Source organism: Microtus pennsylvanicus, chromosome X (assembly GCF_037038515.1).
Source record: "Microtus pennsylvanicus isolate mMicPen1 chromosome X, mMicPen1.hap1, whole genome shotgun sequence".
Lineage (NCBI taxonomy): Eukaryota > Metazoa > Chordata > Mammalia > Rodentia > Cricetidae > Microtus > Microtus pennsylvanicus.
Genome location: NC_134601.1, coordinates 133,657,266 through 133,680,804, shown reverse-complemented (window position 1 = coordinate 133,680,804; position 23,539 = coordinate 133,657,266). Strand labels below are relative to the sequence as shown.

The window sequence follows — 23,539 nt, the reverse complement described above, 5'->3', positions numbered from 1 at the left end:
CTAAATATTAGAAGAACTACACTTGTTTATTATTAGTTCCATTTAATTTGAATACAATTTTCATCCATTTATCCTAAGGTAATGTTTATTGTTGTTAATGAGATGCATTTCTTGGACTATTAAAAAAGATGAATCCTGTTTTCTAATCCATTTGTTAGTCTGTGACTCTTTCTTTATTGGGGAGTTAAGACCACTAATATTAAGAGTTATTACTAAACAATGTGTATTCTTGTCATTTTCTTGCTTTGTGGAGTTTCATTTGACCTCTTTTGATTCAGTTTTCTGAAACTGTTTGTTTCTTCCTTGTGCATTCTTGGGCATATGAAACCTCTCCAGACCTGAGGATTCCCTTCATCATCTTCTATGGAGCTAACTTAATGATCATAAATTCCTTTATCTGTTTTTAGGATACAAAGTTTTACTTTCTTCTTTGGTTACAGTTGAGTTTTCCCAAATATAGTATTATGGGCTGATGCCTGTGGTCTTTACCAATATGTGTAACAGTGGTCTAATCCCTTCTTTATTTCATGGCCTACATTGAAAAATCAGTTCTTATTATGACAGGCCTACATTTGTATGTGAATCTCTTCCATCTTTTAATATCCTTTGTTCTGTACACTTAGTGTTTTAATTGCTATATAATGTGGGGAGTTTCTTTTCTGGTGTTCTGAATATGTCTTAGACTTTGATGGGCCCCTCTTTTCCTTAGTTTATCTTTTTATGACTTTATTGAAAATATTTTCTGTGCCTTTGACCTGGATCTCTTCTTCTTCAGATATTAGAATTATTCTTTTTATAGTATTCCAGAATTCCCACATGTTTTGCATTTATTTATTATAGATTTGAAATTTTCTTTGAATTTGACATTTTTCCAATACCTCTACCTTGTCTTTAAGATTCAATATTGTCAGGGGAGAGAGATGGCTCAATGGTTAAGAGCACTGGCTGCTCTTCCAAAAGACCTGGGTTCAATTCCCAGCACCCACATGACAGCTCACAAGTGTCTGTAACTCCAGTTCCAGGGGATCATACACCCTCACAAAGACATGCATGTAGACAAAATACCAACACACTTTAAAAAATAAAAATAAAAAACAATTTTAAAAAGACTCAGTATTGTCTCTTCCACTTGATCCAATCTATTGGTGGGGATTTCTGCTGAATTTATATTTGAATTGCTGAAATTTTCATTTCACATTTTATTTCATTTTAGCTTTTATTTAGAGATTCTCTAATTCTCTATTAAATTTTATTTTCATATCTTGAACTGTTTTAATTATTTTTTTCAATCATGTTTAAGCAGTCTTCTGAAATTTATTCATATCCTTTTTGAGTTCTTCTAATTATGATTATTACTGCTATTTTGAAATCATTGTATGTCATACAAGTCATGATTGTGGGGGAACATTAATGTTGGAGTACTAACTTTTTATTGATTTTTATTGAAATCTACATTTTTCTGTGTACCCCTCCCTGACTCTCCCCACCCTCCTCCAACCCTCCCCCAAGGTCCCCATGCTCCCAATTTACTCAGGATATCTTGTCTTTTTCTACTTTCTACTTCCCATGTAGATTAGATCTATGTAAGTCTCTCTTAAGGTCCTCATTGTTGTCTAAGTTCTCTGGGATTGTGGTTTGTAGGCTTGTTTTCTTTCCTTTATGTTTAAAAACCATCTATGAGTGAGGACATGTGGTAAGTGTCTTTCTGGGTCAGGGTTACCTCACTCAAATTTTCTAGCTTCATCCATTTCCTGCAAAATTCAAGCTGTCAGTTTTTTTTCTGCTGTGTAGTACTCCATTGTGTAAATGTACCACATTTTCCTTATCCATTCTTCAGTCAAGGGGCATTTAAGTTTTTTTCCAGGTTCTGATTATGACAAACAAAGCTGCTATGAACATAGTTGAGCACATGTCCTTGTGGCACAATTGAGCATCCTTTGGATATATACCCAAAAGTGGTATTACTGGGTCTTGAGGAAGGTTGTTTCCTAATTTTCTGAGAAATCACCATACTGATATCCAAAGGGGCTGTACAATTTTGCACTCCCATCAGCAATGCAGAAGTGTTCCCTTTTCCCCAAAACCTTTCCAGCATAAGTTGTCATCAGTGTTTTTGATCTTGGCCATTCTTACAGGTGTAAGATGGAATCTCAGAGCTGTTTTGATTTGCATTTCTCTAATTGCTAAGGATGTTGAACATTTCCTTAAGTGTCTTTCAGCCATTTTAGATTCCTCTGTTGAGAGTTCTCTGTTCACGTCTGTACTCCATTTTTTATTAGATTATTTGTTCTTTTAATGACCTTTGCAGCTCTTAATATTCTTTCTTTACTCTGTATGTTTCATGTTTTGATTATTATGTGGTGAGAGGACTTTTTTTGGATCTAGTCTATTTGGTCTTCTGTAAGCTTCTTGTATCTTCATAGGCATATCTTTCTTTAGGCAGAAAAAGTTTTCTTCTATAATTTTGTTAAATAAATTTTCTATGCCTTTGAGTTGAACTACTTCTCCTTCTTCTATACCTATTATTCTAAGATATTGGCCTTTTCATGATGTCCCATATTTCCTGGATATTTTGGGTTAAGCTTTTGTTAGATTAATGTTTTCTTTAACTGATGAGTCTATTTCCTCTATTGTATCTTCAGCGCTTGAGAGTTCCTCTTCCATCCCTTGTATTCTGCTGTTCATGCTTGTGTTTGTGGTTCCTGATCGTTTTCTCATGATTTCTGTTTCTATAATTCCCTCAGCTTGTGTTTTCTTTATTGTCTCTATCTCAGTTTTCAAGTCTTGAATAGTTTCTTTCATATGTTTGGTTTCTTTTTTGTGATTTTCGTTGAGGGATTTGCTGATGTCTTCCAATTTTTTGTTTGTTTTTTCCTCCATTTCTTTGAGGGAATTTCTCATTTCCTCTTTGTTTCAAACATTCTCCTCAAGTTAATTTTTAGGTCATTTTCTTCTGCTTTATATTTGGTTGTTCAGGTATTTCTGTTGTAGGGTATTTAGGTTTTACTGGTATTGTGTTGCTCTTTGTGGTGTTGTGTGTGATCTTACCTTTTCTACTCATCTTTTCCTCTAATAGTTGTGGTTGGGGCTGTCTGAGATTCTATTGAATAATCTAGGTGCCAGTGAATCCAAAGCTCAGATGGTTGTTCCTCGTGGTACAACCAGTGTCACAGTTCTGGTTACTCCGTGTTCCTGGAGATAGCTCAGCGTTCCTGTGCTTTGCTCTGCTCCCTTGGAGTTTGCTGTCTCAGGCCTACATTGGCCTAGGTTACTAGCTTTGACCTGTTTCTGTAAAGCCTGGTCTGCATCCCCTCTTGCAGAAGTCCCTGGCTTGGACTTGGTCCTGCAAAGGTTTCTGGCTCTGGTCTACTGCCTCAGAGTTCCCAGGCTCAGGTGTACCCAGAACTGCAGAGGACCTGGCTCAGGCTTACTCCCTCAGAGGTCCCAGACTCACGTTCAGACTCACAGAGGTTCCAGGTTCCTGCCTATTCCCTTTGATGTCCCAGACTAATGGCCAGACCCAAAGAGGTCCTGGCTCAGGCCTACTCCCTCTGAGGTCCCAGACTCACACTGGCCCCACAGAAATCTCTGATTCCTGCCTACTCCCTCAGAGGTCCCAGAATCATGCCCAGACTGACAGAGGTTCTGGCTCAGGCCTAGTTCCTGGGAGGTCCTAGACTTATGCCCAGACCCACAGGGGTCCTGGCTTAGGTCTACTCCCTTAAAGGTCCCAGATTCACGTCCAGACCCTCAGAGGTCTCTGGCTCTGGCTCACTCAATCAGTGGTTACTCCCCAGCCTGGAGTACTAATTTTTGTCAGAGACTGTTTTGCCTGTTCCTGTTGTGTATTTATGATCAGACTTAAGTATCTGGAGTTAGGTCATTGGTATTGTTTCTTGGTGTAGGCGGCATAATGACCAGGCTAGCTTAATATGAAACAGCAAATTTTAATGAAGGAATAGCTTACAACACCAGGGATCCAGCGATGAGCAGAAGATACAAGAGAGAGAGAGAGACCGGCGGGGCTCACACTGCCAGATTTATATGTAAACATTTGCCTGAGGCGAACACGCCCCCCATTGGGCGGAGTTTCCCCTACATCTCCCCTTTTTGTCTAAATAAGACATAACTAAACCAAATACAACTATATACAATAGTAACAAATAATAAATATAACAAACAATATTGAGCAAGAAACATATAACAAAAGTTTTGCTAAACATTCTATCTCAAGGAGTCTAAATAAGGTAGAAAGTAACTACAATTATCTAATCTTCAACTCTGCCAAAGATCTGAGAAGGGAATTAATATTACTTAACAAACGAGAGATATCCAAAATGTGCAACAAATGACAGAGGCAACTGATTACCTGGGCAATCACCCAAAGTCTCGTTTGCAATGTTGAGTCAACCAACTTTGGCTAAGGCCTAACATAACTGACATACCATTATTAAAGGCAAGGCACTTTCTTAGAATTATCCTACCCTGTCTTGGCAAGGTAAGACATTCCTGTTTCATCCACTTGTGAATATTCTGTATCTTTGTCAGTAGTTGAGGTATGGGCTTTTCTTAACCCAAAGGCCAGTTTTGCCAAGAAGACAGCTCCCAGTGGAGTGTCTTTGGTGCTCAACGTTCTCTCGGGAGTAGAGTGGTGTCGCCAGGAGTGATTGTGTCTCGTTGGCACAGAATTCTAGGTTAGATTAAAGGCCATTTTCTACAGTTCTTCAAAGAGGCTGACGATTATACTATATACTAAATATAATCTCTATGTATCTAAAAGACCTGATTAATTCTCAATACCTATCTAACTTGAAGACTAAGAGAATAAACAACTGTGCAATATATGAAGACAATGATCTTCAACTGTAAACAATGTCATTACATATCAAATTTAAACAATGTTATTATATAAATAATATCGGAGGTAGAAATGTACATTGTAATATGGTAGATGTATCAATACAATATAGAAAAAGTTATAAGCATACTCTTATACAAAAATAGAGGTAGGAACACTCACATTCAATATTCAATATATCAATATACAAGAAACAGTACCAATACAATTTTCTAAAAACAGTAAATCACAAATACCAATCATCCCATCAAACCAGTTAATCCTCACCTTTTTTTGAAAATACCCTTAATTCCATAAAATATCTCCCCATCCCCTCAATCCTAAACCAACCATTAAATGATGTCCCTAACCCTGAGGGCAAACTCTGTTGGGAGAGAGGACATCGTCCTCTAAGATTGCTTCTAGCTGACATGGGGGTGACATTCTTCTTAGGGGGTCCTGTGAAAGCAAATGATGGTAAAATTCCCAAATTAACCTTTGACCTAAGAAAATTGTAACTAGCCTCTGAGTATTTTGAGAAGGTCCGGCCAGAGTGTTGTCAAAAATGTGCACCATTCGAAATTGTCTCGTGCAGTTGGTACCAAAAAAACATGTCTAATATTAGCGCTTAAAAAAAATCATGACATCATAAAAACCAGATTGAGTTGATGTCGTGGGGCCCCATCTTCATCCTGGAAATTTCAAAGATTACTGTAGGAAAGTTTGTTGCTTGTTATGGGAAATTTAAACATTAACAACAAGGATATATAATGACATATAAAGAAAGACACAGATATGAGGAAAGGCAAAGAAATTTATCAAGTACATAATTATTCTTATTCTGTCCGATTTCATGGCTCCTAACCTAAGACATAAACTCTGAGATATCTCTTATCAACAGGCTTGGAATTGAAGAGGGACTGAGCCATAGTCCAACTCCAAAACCAGCTCTACATATTAATAAAGAAATGTTTGATAAGACATATATATATATATAATCAATACTTACATTACATATATGGTTTTATTGCTGATCCTTAGTGGGTCGTAACTAGTTTCCATCCATCATTAATTAAATATTCAGGGTCCCTTAAATTCTTTGAAGATGAGTATTTTCCTGTGGAGATAAGAAAAGAACCCTGTCCCCAGCCTATCTGTACTTCTTACCATCAGTATGATCGCCATCCTTGTGAATGAATTGTTATTTATCTTTTCCAAGTGGCTTCTCTTCTTCAAACCAAACCTTTATTAATTTTGATGGTATCCACAATTTTTCCTTACCTGTGGAGACAAGAGCAAAACCCCTTCCCCAACGCAGCACATCTCCTGGCTTCCATTGTTAGGTCAGCACATCCTTGAAATAAAATGGTTGATTTAGTTCAGTAGATTTTCCATTATCCAATGTCTTTCTACAACCGTTGTTCCGTCTCTTTAGCACTGAGAAAATTCAAGGTTAACAAAGCATTATGTAACCTATTTCTGGGGGTGTTTTCCACCCCTTTCTGTTTGTTCAACATATCCTTTATAGTTCGATTTGATCTTTCTATGACTGCTTGACCTGTAGGATTGTATGGTATACCTGTAACATGCTTGATATTGTAATAATCAAAAAACCATTTCATTTTCCCAGAGACATAAGCAGAACCATTATCTGTCTTTATTTGTGTAGGTATACCGATAATAGCCATGACTTCTAATAAATGAATGATTACTGAATCAGCTTTTTCTAAACTTAAAGCAGTTGCCCATTGAAAGCCTGAATAAGTGTCAATGGTGTGATGAACATATTTTAATTTGCCAAATTCTGCAAAGTGGAACACATCCATCTGCCAAATTTCATTCCTTTGGGTGCCCTTTGGATTAGCCCCTGCAGGCAGTGGTGTTTGGTTATAGAAAGAGCAAGTAGGGCATTTCTTTACAATCTCCTTAGCTTGTTGCCATGTAATAGAAAACTCTTTCTTCAAACCTTTGCTATTAACATGATTTTTTATGAAATTCAGAGGCTTGTAGCACACTACCAATCAATAATTGATCAATTTCTGCATTACCTTGTGCTAGAGGACCTGGCAGACCCGTATGGGATCAGATGTGTGTTATATACATAGGGCAAAGCCTGTTCCTGATCAAATCTTGAACCTGGAGAAACAATGAGGTTAGTTCTGTATCATCAGGTATAAATTCAGCAGTTTCAATATGTAAAATAACTCTTTCTGCGTATTGTGAATCTGTAACTATATTAATAGGTTCTTTAAAATCCCTTAGCACCATAAGAATGGCATATAATTCTGCCTTCTGAACAGAATCATAAGGACTTTATTCCACCTTACCCAAGTGTTCTGATTTATAACCTGCCTTCCCTGATTTATTGGCATCAGCATAAAATGTATGGGCTCCAGTTATTGGAGCATCACAGACAATTCAAGGAAGGATCCAAGAAGTTCTCTTTATGAAGTTAAGTCTCTTGCTTTTTGGATAGTTGTTATTAATGTCTCCCAAAAAATTAGCACAAGCTCTTTGCCATGGTTCATTATCTTCCCATAATTTCTTTAGTTCATCAGCAGTGAAAGGCACTATAATTTCTGTTGGGTCTATGCCTGCTAGTTGACGAAGTCTCAACTTGCCTTTTATAATTAACTCAGAGACTTTTTCCACATAAGTTTTCAGTTTCTTACTTGGTTTATGTGGTAAAAAGATCCATTCCAAGATAATATCATCTCTCTGCATTAAAATTCCTATAGGAGAAATTTTTGATGGTAGTATGATGAGAATACAATCGAGCTCTGGATTCACCCTGTCCACATGTGCCTGTTGTAATTTTTCCTCAATCATTGTCAGTTACTTTTCTGCTTCAGCTGTTAATTCTCTGGGACTATTCAAATCTTTATCGCCATCCAAGATTTTGTTCAAATGAATTATTAGATCAGGTGTTATCCCAATAGCTGGGTGTAGACTGGAAATGTCTCCTAACAGTCTTTGAAAGTCATTAAGAGTCCATAGGCGATCTCTCCTAATTTGTGCCTTTTGTGTCTTAATTTTTTGCAAACCTATTTTATAACCTAAATAGTTAACAGAATCTCCCCTCTGAATCTTTTCAGGAGCAATCTGCAATCCCCATTTAGGTAAAAGTATCTTCATTTCTTAAACAGTCTGTTCAAGGTATCCATGTTTGAATCAGATAACAAAATGTCGTCCATGTAATGATATACTATAGATTTGGGAAATTTCTTGCCTATTATTTGCAATGGTTGATTCACAAAATATTGGCACAGGGAGGAGCTATTTAACATACCCTGGGGGAGGACTGCCCAGTGGTACCTCCTCAAAGGTTGAGAATTGTTATAAGTAGGCACTGTGAAGGCAAATTTTTCTCTATCTTCTTTTTGTAAAGGTATAGTGAAAAAACAGTCCTTTAAATCAATAACTATGAGAGGCCATCCTTTTGGTAATAAAGAGGGCAAAGGAATTCCAGATTGCAGAGGGCCCATAGGTTGAATAACCTTGTTGATGCCCCTGAGATCTGTCACCATTCTCCATTTACCTGATTTTTTCTTAACCACAAATACAGGAGAATTCCAAGGGCTGGTAGATTCTTCTATATGTCTAGCATCTAATTGCTGTTGTACCAGCTATTCTAAAGCCTGTAACTTTTCCTCAGCTAAAGGCCATTGCTTTGTCCATATTGGTTTCTCAGTCAACCATTTTAGAGGCAAGGCTGTTGGTATCGCTGAAGGGACATCAATTGCTTGTTCTTGTACAGCCCAAAAGGCCGGTTTTCTCCGTTTGTAAAATCTTTTAATATCATTCTCAGAAATATAGGCTCTGGAAGTAGCAGGAATGTTAATTTCGGTATTCCATTGTTGTAATAGGTCACGACCCCATAAATTCACTGCAATATTGGCTACATATGGCCTTAATTTTCCTATTTGTCCCTCTGGCCCTATGCATTCAACCCATCTCATGCTCTGCCTTACTCGAGATAGGGTTCCAATTCCCAGGAGCTGAACATTTACATTCTGAAGAGGCCAATATGGATGCCACGATTCTGGGGTAATAATACTTACATTCGCACCTTTGTCCATTTACACACACTCTTAGCTTTGGTCTTTGATCACTTATAGAAGTTTGCCAAAACACACGGAACTCATCCTTCTGATCATTATTGCTTGTAACAATAGGCATGGGGCTTCCTAATTGTCCTGACGGAGCACGTTCTCTGCAGAAACTGGAAATGACTGAACTATGTTTGCCATGGGGGCCTGTGAGGCCCCCCTCTCATGTTTCCAGTCTGTATCAGGTTGCCTTGTCTATCTCTTGTAGACCGTCATTCATTCGTCCAGTGTCTGCCTTTTCCACATTTTCTACATAAACCTGAAGGCTGAGTCCTCCTATTTCTGTTATTTCTAGAAGATGCATTATTATTATTATTATTATTATTATTATTATTATTATTATTTCTGAAAATTTGTTGTCTACAATTCCTTTTCATATGACCCATTTTGTCACAATTAAAACATTTGGTATTCTGGTGTCTCCTTTTACCATTGGAAATTGCTTCTTCTACCCATGCTTCAGTGCCATAGTCAAATGTATCAACATTCAGTGTATGCAAGACCCATTCTTCCAAGGGCGCTGATCTGAGCTTTAAAGGCCCCAAGATCCTTTTGCATTCCACATTTGCATTTTCATAAGCCAAAGATTCAATCATTATACGTCTTGCTTCTGGGTCAGATATCCCTATTTGTACAGCTTTAGTTAGTCTTTGTAAAAAGTCACTAAAGGGTTCTCTCTGACCCTGTTTAACTCTGACAAATTATTCCATTCTCTGTCCTGGGTCTTGTACCCTGTCCCAAGCCCTTAAGGCTGCTGTAGTACATATGGAGAGTGTGTTTTCGTCAAAATTAGCTTGTTCCTGAGAGTCAGAAAAGAGCCCTTCACCTAGAATTTTATCTAGGGAAATGTCAATTCCCTTTGCTCTTTCCTGCTGTTCTAAGAGTCTAGCCTCTTGCCTGAATAAGCATTTCCAGTTCAATTGCGGTCCACTCTCAAGTACCGCAGAAGCTAACTGGAGCCAGTCAAAGGGCATGGCCCTGTTTATTGTGGCCCAAGATTTTAGCATCTCTTTAACAAAGGAGGCGTGCATTCCAAAAAGTCATCACAGCCTGTTTGATTTCTTTGAGATCATTCATACAGACAGGCTCCCATGTATCTTCCTTGATGACCCTAGGGTTTCTGGAACCAACCACTTTCTCTGTTGTTATTACTGGAAAGGCAGGTAGAGCTGTAGGTAGAGCTTTGTGGGAATTGTCCCAGAGAGATTTACCCACAGATGTAGTTAAAATTTGCCTTTCTACCCTTTGCTCTCCTTCATCAGAATTTAGAAATTCCTCAATCTTTTCAATTCTATTCACCATTGCCTTTGCAATGTCTGAATCTCCTGTCCGGAATTATGTTCCAAAGCCTTCATTGAGGATTCTAAAGTATGAAGTTTGTCCATTAGAGATAACATCTCATCTTTGGACATAATTTTTATGGCATAAACCGTGCCTTCTTGTATTGACAATCTTTCCGCCAATCTGTCATAAGCTTTAGACAAAATCCGATTGTCACATTCAGCAGTTTTGATTCTCTCAGTTAATGTTTCAGTTCCTACAGAAAGGGACCGAAGCTTACGATCCAAATCAGCTGTTCCCTTTTCCATAGTAATGAATTTCTCCTTAACATCAGCCTGTACCTTTTCTAAATTTTGCTCAGTCGATCGAGTCATGTTAAACAAAGATCTGTTCTCTTCCTGGAGAACTTCAAACTGATTCTTGAGAAGATTGTTGTCATTCTCAATTGTTTTTAAGTGTTCAACCTCTGCCTTAAGAATCCTGGATTCATCTCATAAAGACTTTATCATATTTCTATTATCAAACCATATAGTACCAAGGAAAACTATGAATCCCAGAAAGATCCATAGATGTGGGGTGACAGACACCTCTTGTAAAATCTCCCACATGGTACAATCAAAAAGGCTGTTAAAGTCTTGAATGGTAACGTTTTCAGACATTTTCAATCAAATCTGTATTTATTTTTATTTATAAAAGAAAATTTTTTTACCTGTAATGACTGTTTCCTGCCAGTGGTGGCAAAAGAAATTCACCTGAGTCCACGTGGCCGAAGTCATAGCCCGTCTGAAACAATTAACTCAAAACCGAAAGTTAAAGTAGACTGTGTGCTGTGTGAATTAGAGCAGACACCAGGCTGATAAATAGCAGTTGGGGGGAGGGCCAGGAAGCCCGGCAGAGCCAAGGCCGGATTCAGCCTTGAATTAGCCGTGGATTGTTATGCCTGAGGAGTTAGAGTGGTCGCGGAAGCAGTCCCTTTGTATCAGACCAGATCTGCTGCTGTGGCGGCTGTAGTGGCGCAAATGGGGAACCACCCTGGTGCTGCAAAACCGCAGGCACCTGAGCTTCCACTAATTCAGGCAGTGGGGTTCCATTGCAAACTTAGCCAAGGCAGGCAGGGAGGGGTTAATGTGCTCCGGGCGAGTAGGTCTGGCGGGCGGGGCAGAATGGGCCCCCGCATGCATGGCCGAGTGTATCTCGGACTCGGCACTGGGGCCCGAGTCACGAACTAAAAAACTGCTGTGTTTTTAGGACCCAGGCAGAGGGCTACGAGATTGGGGCATGTAGCTCTCTCAAAGTAAAATTCAAGCCTACGTCCCGAGCTGCTCGGGGCAGGGCAAAAAAGCCCGACATTGGCACCAAAATGTAGGCGGCGTAATAACCAGGCTAGCTTAATATGAAACAGCAAATTTTAATGAAGAAATAGCTTACAACACCAGGGATCCAGCGATGAGCAGGAGATACAATAAAGAGAGACCAGTGGGGCTCACACCGCCAGATTTATATGTAAACATTAGCCTGAGGCGAACATGCCCCCCCATTGGGCGGAGTTTACCCTACATCTTGGTATGAAGATCCTGTCTCTCCTCTGTTGAAGCTTTCTTTCCTGGCATCTGTGTGGGATTTAGAATTCAGTTTTTGGGCATCTTAATGTTGATATTCAAATGGGTATCAGAAGCAGTTTTTACTCAGCCCAGACTAAGTAAGGTTGATGACTTTCAAATTAGAAGATTCCCTCAGGCAATCTTCAGTAATCTGGGAGAGGTGTTCAGACTTTCCTCCAGTAAAGGGGTCTAACTGAGATGGTGATAGACTAAGATCTCTACATAAAGAAGAGAGGCAGGCTGGGCGATGGTGGCGCACGCCTTTAATCCCAGCACTCGGGAGGCAGAGGCAGGTGGATCTCTGTGAGTTCGAGACCAGCCTGGTCTACAGAGCTAGTTCCAGGACAGGCTCCAAAGCCACAGAGAAACCCTGTCTCGAAAAACCAAAAAAAAAAAAAGAAGAGGGGCAGGATGGGGGCTGAAAGGCAAGCATGATACATGTGATCCTACAGTAAGTAGAGTCAGTGGAGTCGTAGATATGGGTCTAATGCCCCCCTCTAGAAAGGTTGCAGGGATGAAGGTATTTGGCAGCATGAGTCTAATGTTTCTGCCTAGAGAAGGGACCAAGCGTACTTGGAAGTATGGTGATGCGGGGTGTCATATATCAATCTGTTGATTTTATTGGTTAAGCAATAAAGAAACTGCTTGGCCCTCATAGATTAAAACGTAGGTGGGATGAGTAAACAGAACAGAATGCTGGGAGAGAGAAACTGAGTCAAGGAGTCGCCATGATTCTACCATTCCAGGCAGACGCAGGTTAAGATCATTCCTGGTAAGCCAGCTCGTGGGCTACAGCAGATTATTAGAAATGGGCTAGTTCAGGTGCGAGAGCTAGCCTAGGAGAGGCTAGATATAATGGGCCAAGCGGTGTTTAAAAGAATACAGTTTCCGTGTAATTATTTCGGGTAAAGCTAGCCATGTGGGCGGCCGGGTGCCGGGGACGCAGCACCGCCGCTCTTATTACAACAGTATGGGTCCAATGAGTAGGGTAGATGAAGTTGACAACATAATTGTAGGCTTTGACTATATATGGAGAACAAAGGGGCCTAGTGGGGATAATGGCAGGAGTGAAATGGAGTTAACAGCACAAGCTTGAGTTCTGTTATTCAAGGGGAGCAGGTGCACATGCACAGAACACATTTGTTGAGATCTTTAATGAATTGTCACATTGCCTATGCAGATGATCATGTCACTTTTTTAAAATGATTTATTTACTTATATTTTACCTATATGAATGATTTGCCTGCCTGTATGTATATGCACAATGTGTGTGCAGTACCTGTGGAGACTAGAAGAGGGAATCACAACCCTAGAAGTGGAGTTAAATACTGGGTGAGATCCCATGTGGGTTCTGGGAACCAAATATGAGTCTTTTGTAAGAGCATGTGTACCCTTAACCACAGAACCATCTCTCCATCCACTGATCAGATCACTTTGGACTTTACTGTTATTCTTTGCAGCTCTACAGATCTGTCCCAGGACCTGGCCCATGCTAAGAAAGTGAGTCACAAACCCACAATTCTCACATACTGCAAAGAGGTAAGTTGCAGTTGTTTTAACCTCTTTTCATTGGGATGTTTTAACACAAGCATATAATGTGTTTTGATCGTGACTATGTCCTATGTCCCATCACCAAGTGTGTCCTCTTCTCACTCCTCCTGGTCTCAGTATTTTTCTCAACTAGTCTTATTTCTATTTTCATGGGGTTTTTTGTTTGTTTGTTTTTATCAACCTGTAACCTCAATTAAGGTTACCTAGAGAAGCATATGTGGAGAGCTTATTTAACAGATTCTCACCCATCCATGTATTTTTTATCCCCATAACCTCCAAGTACCTTACTTTTTCTCCCTACCACTACTCCTGATCCCAGTACCCAGGTAGAAATCCTCCAGTCCCCAGGTACTTTCTTTTATATCTTCAGAACTCTTTTGGTCAACACATGTTTTTCATTTGTTTCCTATAGTGGCATGTGCTGGGGGTTAGAATCATGGGCACCTTACTAGTGGCTACACCACTGAAGTAAATTTCCCTCACACTCTGAAAGCATTAACTGCCTAGAGATCCATAGGGAGGGGTAAAATTTCCCAAGCCCATCTCCCTAGCAACTGTAACTTCCTACCAATCCTCAGGAATGTGTGAAAGGCTCATGACCTTTCTACTCTCTCCATGACAGAATGATGAGGGCCCAGTCTTCTGCAACTAATAACAGCTACTGAGCTTTCAGGCATGCAAAGGCTATGTCATGTCCTAGAGAACTAAAGTCCACACCACTCCACCCTGTCTTCTACTTCTTGTATTCTTTCTCCACCTTCTTCCATGGAGTCCCCTGACCCATGGAGGGGATGGTATGCATGTCTCATTTAAGACTGTGGATTCAACAGTCACATGTTCTCAACACTTTGGCTACCTAGGAATCTTGGGAGTAGTAAGATGGTGGTGGTGGTGCACACCTTTAATCTCAGCACTCGGGAGGCAGAGGCAGGTGGGTCTCGGAGTTTGAGGCCAGCCTGGTCTATAGAGGGAGTTTCAGGACAGTCAGGGCTGAGAAAACTTTCCACAGAGAAACTATGCCTCAAAAAAGTATCTCTGGAGTAACTGCTACCAGACACTTCTCTGGACAGTTCTGGCAGCAATAACTTGTGGGCATAAACATAAATACTTAGAAGGAAATTTGACCTTATACCCAAATTTGGCATTTTAATGTGCTAAATACACAAAAGTAGACACAGAAGCCACCCACAGGAGCCTTTCTTCATTACTTGTTATCATTGTCAAGCTGGGTCAAATGGGTAACTTGGAACCAGATTCTCCACTCAAGTAGAGTTTCTGGGGGAAAGGGCTGGTCCAGACACACTAAAGATTAGAGTGGAAGTGAAGAATATCTGGGAAGAGCCTCTGAAGGGTAGCCAGATGAGCTGACTGAAGATCCCAGTTTACCAAGATCTACGATGATAACAACACAGCATGCAGTGACTATGCTTTCATTTCCTTGTGCCAACAGTTTCTTCAGTGCATAAAGTCATAAACTATAGATAATGGCTCAGAATTGGAGCCTAAAACTCTGGTAGAACTGATTTGTTAAAGAGGCTGGGTGGATTTGGTCCTTACAAGAGTAGCCCATATCAGCCAACCTAGCAAGCAGAGTACCATTTAAGGCTGGCAGCCACACCCAGATTCAGTGTCCTTTCCAGGTGGATAGATATCTGCTGAGTATCTCCAGGGAACAAAATCCAGATGTAAACCCAGACTGAATTCTGAATACCTTGGATACAGAACTTCCAAATTTCTCCATTGGCACTTGGAGCATTTAAGGTGTATTCATTGTGTATTTGGTATTTTCATAAATAGTTACTATTTGGGGGTACCTAATATGCTCAAGGCAAATCATATACATTTTAATCCCTATAGGTACATATAAAGAATACTTAAATATCCATAAATCAGTTGAGCCATGGATATTTTTCTTCCATTATACATGAATTCAGTACAAAATCTTTAGGCCATATTTTCAGAAACCTAGAACACAAGGTCCATTGCCCAGACCTCTGAGCATGGTACTGCAGCTGGAAGGCGTCAGTCTGCCACTATTAACATTTACCTTGGGAGTAGTCTTCAGTTTCTACTTCACATGTGTTACAGTGAGTGTTAGTGAGGCAGATAACTGGGTAAGAGCATTTCTAGAGCGTGACAAGAATGGCCAGTTTTCATCTTTCATTTTCGTGGATCCCAGTTTCCCCCAAATATAAGATTTTTTCCACCAGAAGATCACTAACTCTGCTTCAGAAGTAGACTCTTTTCTCTTTGCATTTCATTCTCAGGACTCTGTTTACTTAATGTTTTAAGGTAGCATACAAAGTAATGGTTTTCAGAATGACATATCCCCATGTTATTGGTTTTTAACCAACAATCACCTTGTCCCACTGTCTATCCCCTTTGCTAGTCCTCTTCTTCCTCCCCAATTGTCCCTGTTACTTCCATGCCCCCTGTATAAACACTTTTTCCCTCTTTAAGGACTCAGCCTCCCATCTTATGGTACCCTTTCTAGTTTCGTGTCCTACACACAAAGTTACACAAGAATTCAGATTTAAATGTGGTTACTCATTAAAATTAAACTTGAACCATCTGCCTTTCTGCACTTACTTGTTTTGTTGAACATGATCATTTATCAGCACCTCTGCATCCTCACATGATGCTGAGGCAGAGATCTCTTGTCTCCTCCCTTTCCACAAGGCCAACATGCCAGTTCATGAGAGCCATAGCTGTAGGAACCTGCATTACCTCTATCACCCCTAGAAGAGCTACACTGGGCATTATAGTTCCTACATATGAATGGCGTGTGAGATGGGTGTATGACACAGCTCACCTCATAGCATCTGCCAAGTAATATTAATGAAGTCTAGACCTGACTGTGGCACACACAGATTATGTGTCCCTTGTCTACATTGGTCCAGAGCCCTAGGTCTCATTTGTACCATCTGTGTTCTTCAGATATGAGCCTTAAATCCATTATTCTCTGAACTCTTCTAACTTTGGTGCCATTCAGGTCTGACCTTGTACTTAGCATCTGTTAATCTTTCTGCCTCTAGTCACACACTTGTTGGGCCACCTTCCTTAGATTGCTGTTAAGTTACTACTTCACCATCTATTCATGTTCATACAAAATCCTAAATGTCAGTGTGTCTTTTTTTTTCTAGAGTGCCATCTTGACCCCTGGTCCTGTTGGGTATGTTAGTCAGTCAGAAGGGAGGAACATCCTCTCCTACATGTTGTATGGATGGGAAAAGAATCCATCAACTGAACCCACTGAAACTAGAAGCCAAAGGAACATTTCTTCCTTTATTTTTATCAGGCATTTAGTCAGCAATAAAGCAGTAACTACTCATCGAGAGGTAGAGCATTATCCTTGTATGCATGCGGACCTGAGTTCAATCCCTAGAATCAGGTGTTACAACTTTCTTCCAAAAAAGTAAGATTAGAGCCCCAAAAGTTTTAGGGGCTGGAGAGATGACTCAGTGGTTAAGAGCACTGCCTGCTCTTCCAAAGGTCCTGAGTTCAATTCCTGGCAACCACATGGTGGCTCACAACCATCTGGAATGAGGTCTGGTGCCCTCTTCTGGCCTGTAGACATACACATAGACAGGATATTGTATACATAATAAATAAATAATTTTAAAAAAGAATAAGTTTTAATCTTCATAGAAGCAAATATTGGTCTACACTGAGCCTTAGGCTCTTGGGTAAATGAGGGTTACCTGTGTTGTCAGGCAAATCCAGATTCTCCTACATCACAGAATTTGGATTTGTCACCTGTGTGCAACCAGGGGTGAAAGTACATACTGACCAGAAAATGGAATAAGGTGGTTGTGACTAGACACAGTGCTAGTGGAGCATGGCAGGTGACAGCTGACCATAGTGATGACATGTACATGTGTGTTCACATACAGAGAAATGTGCTAAAGTAAACAATACAACTCTGCTCAGTAGTCCTGGGCAAGGGAAAGGGCAGTATGCTTCAGTGCAAAGGATGATTGATAGCTCACGGTCCCTAAGACAGGTACAGGACAGACAAACAGCTGTTTGCATTAGGAATATGTCTCACTGAGTAGAATATTGATAGACTTATTTTATCTTCATATATATATGAATATATATGTTGTGTATGTACAGTCGTGAACATCAAAAGACATTATCAGGAATCAGTTCTCTCTGCCACCATGTGGGTCTTTGGGATTAAACTCAGGTCATCAGGCTTGGCAGCAGTATCCTTTACCACTGAGCCATCTTGTCTGCTTGAAACATTGATATTCTACCAGAGTGCTTTTCACACAGTAAGAATATTAACAGAATGCTTAGCATGTAGGCTCCCCAGTGTGACCAGATGCCATGTAGCAAGATTTATGCTTAAAGATGGCCTGGCAAACAGAAGAACATTCTAATGGGACGTATCACAGTGTCAATAGGGAGCAAAGTCCTGACAGAGTGCTTGACACATCCTACAAAATTGCTAAGAGATCACTTGACAAATAATATGAAAACCGATACTTAGAATTATAGTGACTATAAATAAATATATGCATATATCTATAAAGAGAGATAGCTATATTTGATATTTAGTCTTTCAAAGTCATGGCAATGATCCAGAATTCCCACCACATTCTTCTTCTCATCCTGGGATTATTTCGACTCTGTGATTGAAACAAAAAAGAAAAGAAATGGTAGTGAGTTCACACTACTTACTCACTGGTCTGTTTCCTCCCATCCTTCAAAGCCTACATGCTTCCCTCCAGCCAAACCTCAGAGCCTCTGCTACACAGCTCAACCCTCTGCTCAGAGCACAGTGACTGCCTCACCTTCTCTTTGAATTCCTAAACCAGAGGAAGGCATGGCTTGTACTTTGAGAGCTGACCTGGGTTTTGGGAGCCCACAGCATCCTGGGTAGGGAAGGTCTCCAAAAGACCCAGCTTTGAAGTAAAGGAAGCATGGCATAGTACTTCAGGTTCAGTGTAGCACCCTCAAAGACTAGAAGTGGATGACTGATCCAATACCGTATGAGAAAAGTGTGTATTCTGGGGTTTGGGAGATGTGTCAAAGGACCACTTACAGATTCCGTCATCATCTATTTGGGATCCCTGATCTCTTCATGGATCACTCGCTTCTTCCTTTTCCTCAACCGGTTACTCCAGACATTTACCTGAATGTCACCAGCTCCTGAAATAGGGAGGGATTAGTACGTGAGCGTTAGATGGTTTAGGGCCTTGTTTTGTCAGAAAAGAACAAGGCTTGTTTCTTCCATGAGCCTATAGGCCTTCTCCATTGTCTGATTTTTACATCTGCTAGCTCACAAAGACTGAGCTATTAGCCATACAGCAATACAGACCAAAGGCCACTTCAGGTTATACCATCCAGTATACTGTTTGGTTCCCCTCCCCCATCATCTAGTATAGCTTTCCTGTTTTATCCTTCATTAGAAACACAACTTATTGCCTTTTATTTTATATTTATATTTTTATTTATGTGTGCATGTGTATGCCTCTGCGTATGTGTGACATATGTATGGATTTGTCAGATCCTCTGGAACTGGGGTGACATAATAGTGAACTACCCATTGTGGGTGCTAGGAACTGAACTCCGGTCCTCTGGAACAACAGCAGATACCCCTAACCACTGAACAGTCTCTCCATACCCACTCTTTATTTCTTTTGGGTTTTGGTTGGTTGGTTGGTTGGTTGGTTGGTTGGTTGGTTGGTTGGTTGATTTTGGTTTTGAGACAAGATCCCTTCACGTACCCTAGAAAAATCTTAATCTAATGACCCTACAGAGCTTTGCAATTATAGGCATGCCCAACACACCCAAATGGAAACACTGTTTAAATGATATAATAATAAAACTGAATACTTGCTCTTCTTTAACTGTGCCTTCACTGGCCACGAACTCTCAGCTCCCTAAACTTTCTACACTAGACTAGAACCTGCAGCCGTGGAAACTACCATTTCATAAATTGTCAGGTATCTCTCAGGGTCCCTGGGTCTGTGAGGCAGACAGTTTCCAGGTGTCGATATGTCCTGGAGTCGATAACAGTGAGAGGAGTCCACAGTGAAAGCCCTGTCATTTCCAGTCAGAAGAGTACATGGGCCATTTACAGAGCAGAGGCCAGCTGGTGATTCCTGGTTAGACAGTGAGTGTCAGGATAAAAGAACAGACTATGGGGGAATGCCTGACTAAATTTCAGAAATGAAAGAAGACATGAATGCATTTCAGTGGCTTGGGCTATGGACTAGAGAACCAATGAAACTGCTGTTCAGGCCAATAATTCGCGCAGTTGTGCTGATCCTCATCTTTAATTACTAGAATGCTGTGATTGAAGACATGCAGTCCTGGTACTGTAAATCTGACCAAGAACCTGTGGTTGCACAGGCCCCATGGGGAAAACCCATTACTATGATTTTGCTAAATGAATGTAGTACAAACTAACCTCTAAATCCATATCTCTCTATGCATAGATAGCTCGCAGTCATTACCAGATAAGTTTTGTTGTACAGTGAGTGGTGGCTAATACAGAAGCTCCCAACTGGTTAGACTGCAGAAAATAAGTGTCTATCGATTGTTTAGATAAACACTGAACATAAATGTCACACACATTCCTCCCAAGCTCAAGTACCACTGCAAAATAGGGGCTAGAGAGATTGTAAGAAGCAGAGGACAGGGAGGAACAGAGCATATAGTGTCTTATGGACATGGCAGGAGTGTCAAACTCAAGAGCTCACAGGAGTTGTCTTTTCCTGCATAAGACATGCATAGGATCAAGCCTGTCAGCATTCTAGCAAGGAGTAGGGACTCATGAGCTTCCAGACCTCTATGAGCAGCTATTGACAAGAGATGATTTTCGTGGGAGGGAGAGTCGGTTTTAAGGGTATGGCCCCTGTTAGGTCAGCCCATACTCTTGTGGATGATTGTACATCACTTAGTATATAGACAGCACAAATGGGGCTTGGCTGGTTATTTTTAAACAGTAACAAACAAGACATGAATTTGAGGAATGTGGGGAAGTGAGGGAAAACATCTAGGAAAGATGTTTTATGTTAATTAGGTGAGAGAGTGGGGTATGTGTGACTATGGTCAAAATACATTATATAAAATCCTCAAACTTTAAATAAAATACCATATTGAAAAAGAATGAAGAAATTATGTTCAAGAACAGAAATTAGTGTAAGAGGTCACTTGTTCGTTTCCCAGCCGTCCAGACTCCCAAAATAAGCACACAGAAACTGTATTAATTAAATCACTGCTTGGCCCATTAGCTCTAACTTCTTATTGGCTAGCTTTTACATCTTAATTTAACCCATATCCATTATTTTATATTTTACCACGAGGCTCGTGGTCTACTGGCAAGGTTTTAACATGTCTATCTCCAATGGCAGCTCCATGGCTTTTCCATGACTCCACCTTTCTTCCAGCAGTTAGTTTAGTTTTCCCCACCTAGCTCTACTCTACCTTATCACAGGCCTAAGACAGTTTATTATCAATGCTATTCACACATACAGAGGGGAATCCCGCATCAAATTAGATTGCACTCAACCTGGGACATTGGAAGCAGTGGAAGCTGTGGAAGCAGTGGAAGCAGTGGAAGCAGTGGAAGCAGTTGAAGCAGTTGAAGCAGTGGAAGCAGTGGAAGCAGTGGAAGCCGTGGAAACCGTGGAAACCGTGGAAACCGTGGAAACCATGGAAGTACTGGGGGCAGCAGCATCTTCAGAGGCAAGTCCTTCATTTTCATTATGAGGATCTAGATCCAGTGATGTCAACTATAAAAGAGAATCTTGGATAAAGCATTTTGGCAAATAGTAATCTACAGGCAGTATTTCTGCCATGTGATTTAGGGTATTTTAATTCACTGGGTATTATTTAACACAGGATCTTGCAAATAAATAATTACCCAGGCCCAAAGTTTATACAACCCAGTGAATTTCCATACAGTTAGAATTGTCATTTGAAACAATATGTGATGCTTCACATTAAATTTTATACTTTAAGTATCAAATATATTTTATACACTCATCCACCACCAAAAAGAAAACTATCCTCAACAATGTGGGCGTGAACTGAAGGCAAACATGGAGCATTCCTACAGAAATAGGTGATACTCACCTTTACGCGTTTTTTCGGTTTTATGCCACAAGTCCCTTCAGAATGTTTGTCTATGGAAAGTGAGAAGTCAGAAGGTTTTGTTTGTTAGTAAATATTTCAAAAATTCAGAATCCTGCCAGTTTAGGGAATGCTAGAGTGGAGGGTTACAGCGTACTCATGGAGGAGGAATGGGCGGAGCATGGCTCTCTTTCACTTTATTAATGACATAGGCATTATCTACAGTATCAGTTTCGAAGTCTCCTTGTGATTGTTTATGAAATATTGTCCCGGTCTCATAACTGCCTCATCCTATTACAGGACATTTCTTTTGCCTCATAATATTAAGTTAATTTCAGGAAATTTTGAACTGTCAATACTTTCAGATGTGAAATAATAAAAAACTTACTTAACACATGAAATGATTTGAATATTCAAGGGTTAACTGCATGAGGAAGTATAAATGACTTAGCTCAGTGTTTTGGGGGGCTATCTAGGGTAATAATTCTCCTTTGCTCTCAAAAATTGTGCATAAACTTCAGGCCTAGAGTTTAAGAACAAGTAAAGTGCTTGTGGGAGCTTGTGCAAACTGGCCTGCTTTCCTGGGAGTTACTGTGAGTGTGTGTGTGTGTGTGTGTGTGTGTGTGTGTGTGTGTGTGTGTTGAGTTCTATCTCTGTGACAATGATTGCATGTATGTGTATAGGGTGGATGCCTATGTTTAGGATGTGATACAGTACGGTGTGCATTCCAATGGAAGTTGTTACCCATTTGTCATTTACTTATTATCCAAAATAATGTGTGTTCTTTTTAACCTTTTAGACTTTTATATGACAAGGTCTTCTACATAATCCTCTAAATGAACCCTTTTCCACACAGTCCTAACGTGAATAAGCAAAGACCTGCCTGTGACCTTACCAGGCATCGTGACTGACCCTGACCACTCACCTTTACTCTCATGGTCATGAACTTCAATACATTCCACCAGGATTTCTTTGGACTGTTGCTTGCAACGCATGAAAACTGGTTGGTTGACTGTGACCCCTAAGAAGAAGCAAAGTGCTTGTTCTTTAACCAAAAGCACAAGAGAATGAAAACAGAATCTGGGACGCAGCACACAAGAGTCCCCAAGAACAAGGGACTGCAGGAAAGAACAGTGCAGACTGCAGGCCTGAGTCCTGCTGCCTGTGTGCTATGCTCTCAGCCCTGAACAAGATGGAAGAGAGCAGCTTGCTCAGCAAGCACCTTGATATTTCTTCAGGAAGAAAGTATAGTGTGGGAGAGGGACATGCTATATGGTGAGAAGAAACTGTGGCATAGAAAATAACTGGGAGACACCCAGGCTTGTCTGAACCCAGAACTTCCCGTTACCTAGGGCCGTCATTCTGATGTAGTTTCTCTTCATATACACATAGACACTTTTCTGCCATGTGCTTCGTTTCGCCCACTCCTCCTCAGAAAAGTATGTAGAAATATCCTGGAAAGCCTAGAAAAGGAGGAAATGTAAAATCTGGCAGCTACTCTACTGGACATGTGTGCCATTCATCCCAGAATGCCCTCTGTGTTGGAGGACCTCAGTGGTACGCCTAGAAAATCAAGATAATTGATCCTGGGAAATGCGTGGGTCAAATGAGAGATGTAAACAACAGCCATTTCCCAGTTACGCTGGAAATGCTCACTGCTGGTTATTTGTTCTCCTCCCCCACTTACAAGGGACTGAACGTCACTAAATGCGTTTAGGACTAGATCACCAATCTGGTTTTCAGGGATGGTTTAGAAGGACATATTGAGTGTGCGTGTGCATGCATGTGTGCATGTGTGTGTGTGCGTAGAGAAATCCTGAGATTTATGGAGGTCCTATGGAGACTTTGGTCCTTGTCCTGAGTGCCTCTGGTTTCCACCTTCTGAGAACTCTTTCTACAATGGCTCTTGGTCACTCAGCTGCTTCTGCACACCCCCTGCCTGGTCACCTCACCTTACACATCTTCTTTGGTTCATGAGTGTCTTCCACAGAACTCTTCACACAAGAACTCCCTGTTTTCATGTCGGTGGAATCAGTGAGACTTTGAAAAGACACTGTCCGATTTTCTTCCAG

The 23,539-nt window shown here is 40.5% G+C and overlaps 1 protein-coding gene and 1 long non-coding RNA gene across 2 annotated transcripts in view; one reads left to right on the top strand and one right to left on the bottom strand.

Moving 5' to 3' along the window:
- Positions 1-21,226, top strand: part of LOC142840951 (uncharacterized) — a 26,026-nt gene extending 4,800 nt beyond the window's left edge. Inside the window, exons 4-5 of the long non-coding RNA XR_012908987.1 lie at positions 13,289-13,367; positions 20,870-21,226. This is a non-coding gene — a long non-coding RNA (uncharacterized LOC142840951). The remainder of the gene's footprint in view (positions 1-13,288; positions 13,368-20,869) is intronic.
- LOC142840950 (protein SSXA1-like) lies at positions 18,445-23,539 on the bottom strand. The gene is made up of 4 exons (XM_075957623.1): positions 23,420-23,539; positions 22,816-22,930; positions 22,399-22,488; positions 18,445-18,536 (listed from the first exon to the last, which is right to left on the bottom strand). The coding sequence occupies exons 1-4, from the start codon at positions 23,486-23,488 to the stop codon at positions 18,445-18,447; spliced, it is 366 nt and encodes a 121-aa protein (XP_075813738.1). The 5' UTR covers positions 23,489-23,539.

Excerpts from the sequence above, each read along its gene's own strand:
- LOC142840950 (XM_075957623.1), bottom strand. The coding sequence starts at position 23,488 with ATGAAAACAGGGAGTTCTTGTGTGAAGAGTTCTGTGGAAGACACTCAT. Across the intron at positions 22,931-23,419 it reads AACCAAAGAAGATGTGTAAG|GCTTTCCAGGATATTTCTAC; the intron begins GTGAGGTGACCA and ends CTCCTTTTCTAG. Across the intron at positions 22,489-22,815 it reads CATCAGAATGACGGCCCTAG|GGGTCACAGTCAACCAACCA; the intron begins GTAACGGGAAGT and ends GCTTCTTCTTAG.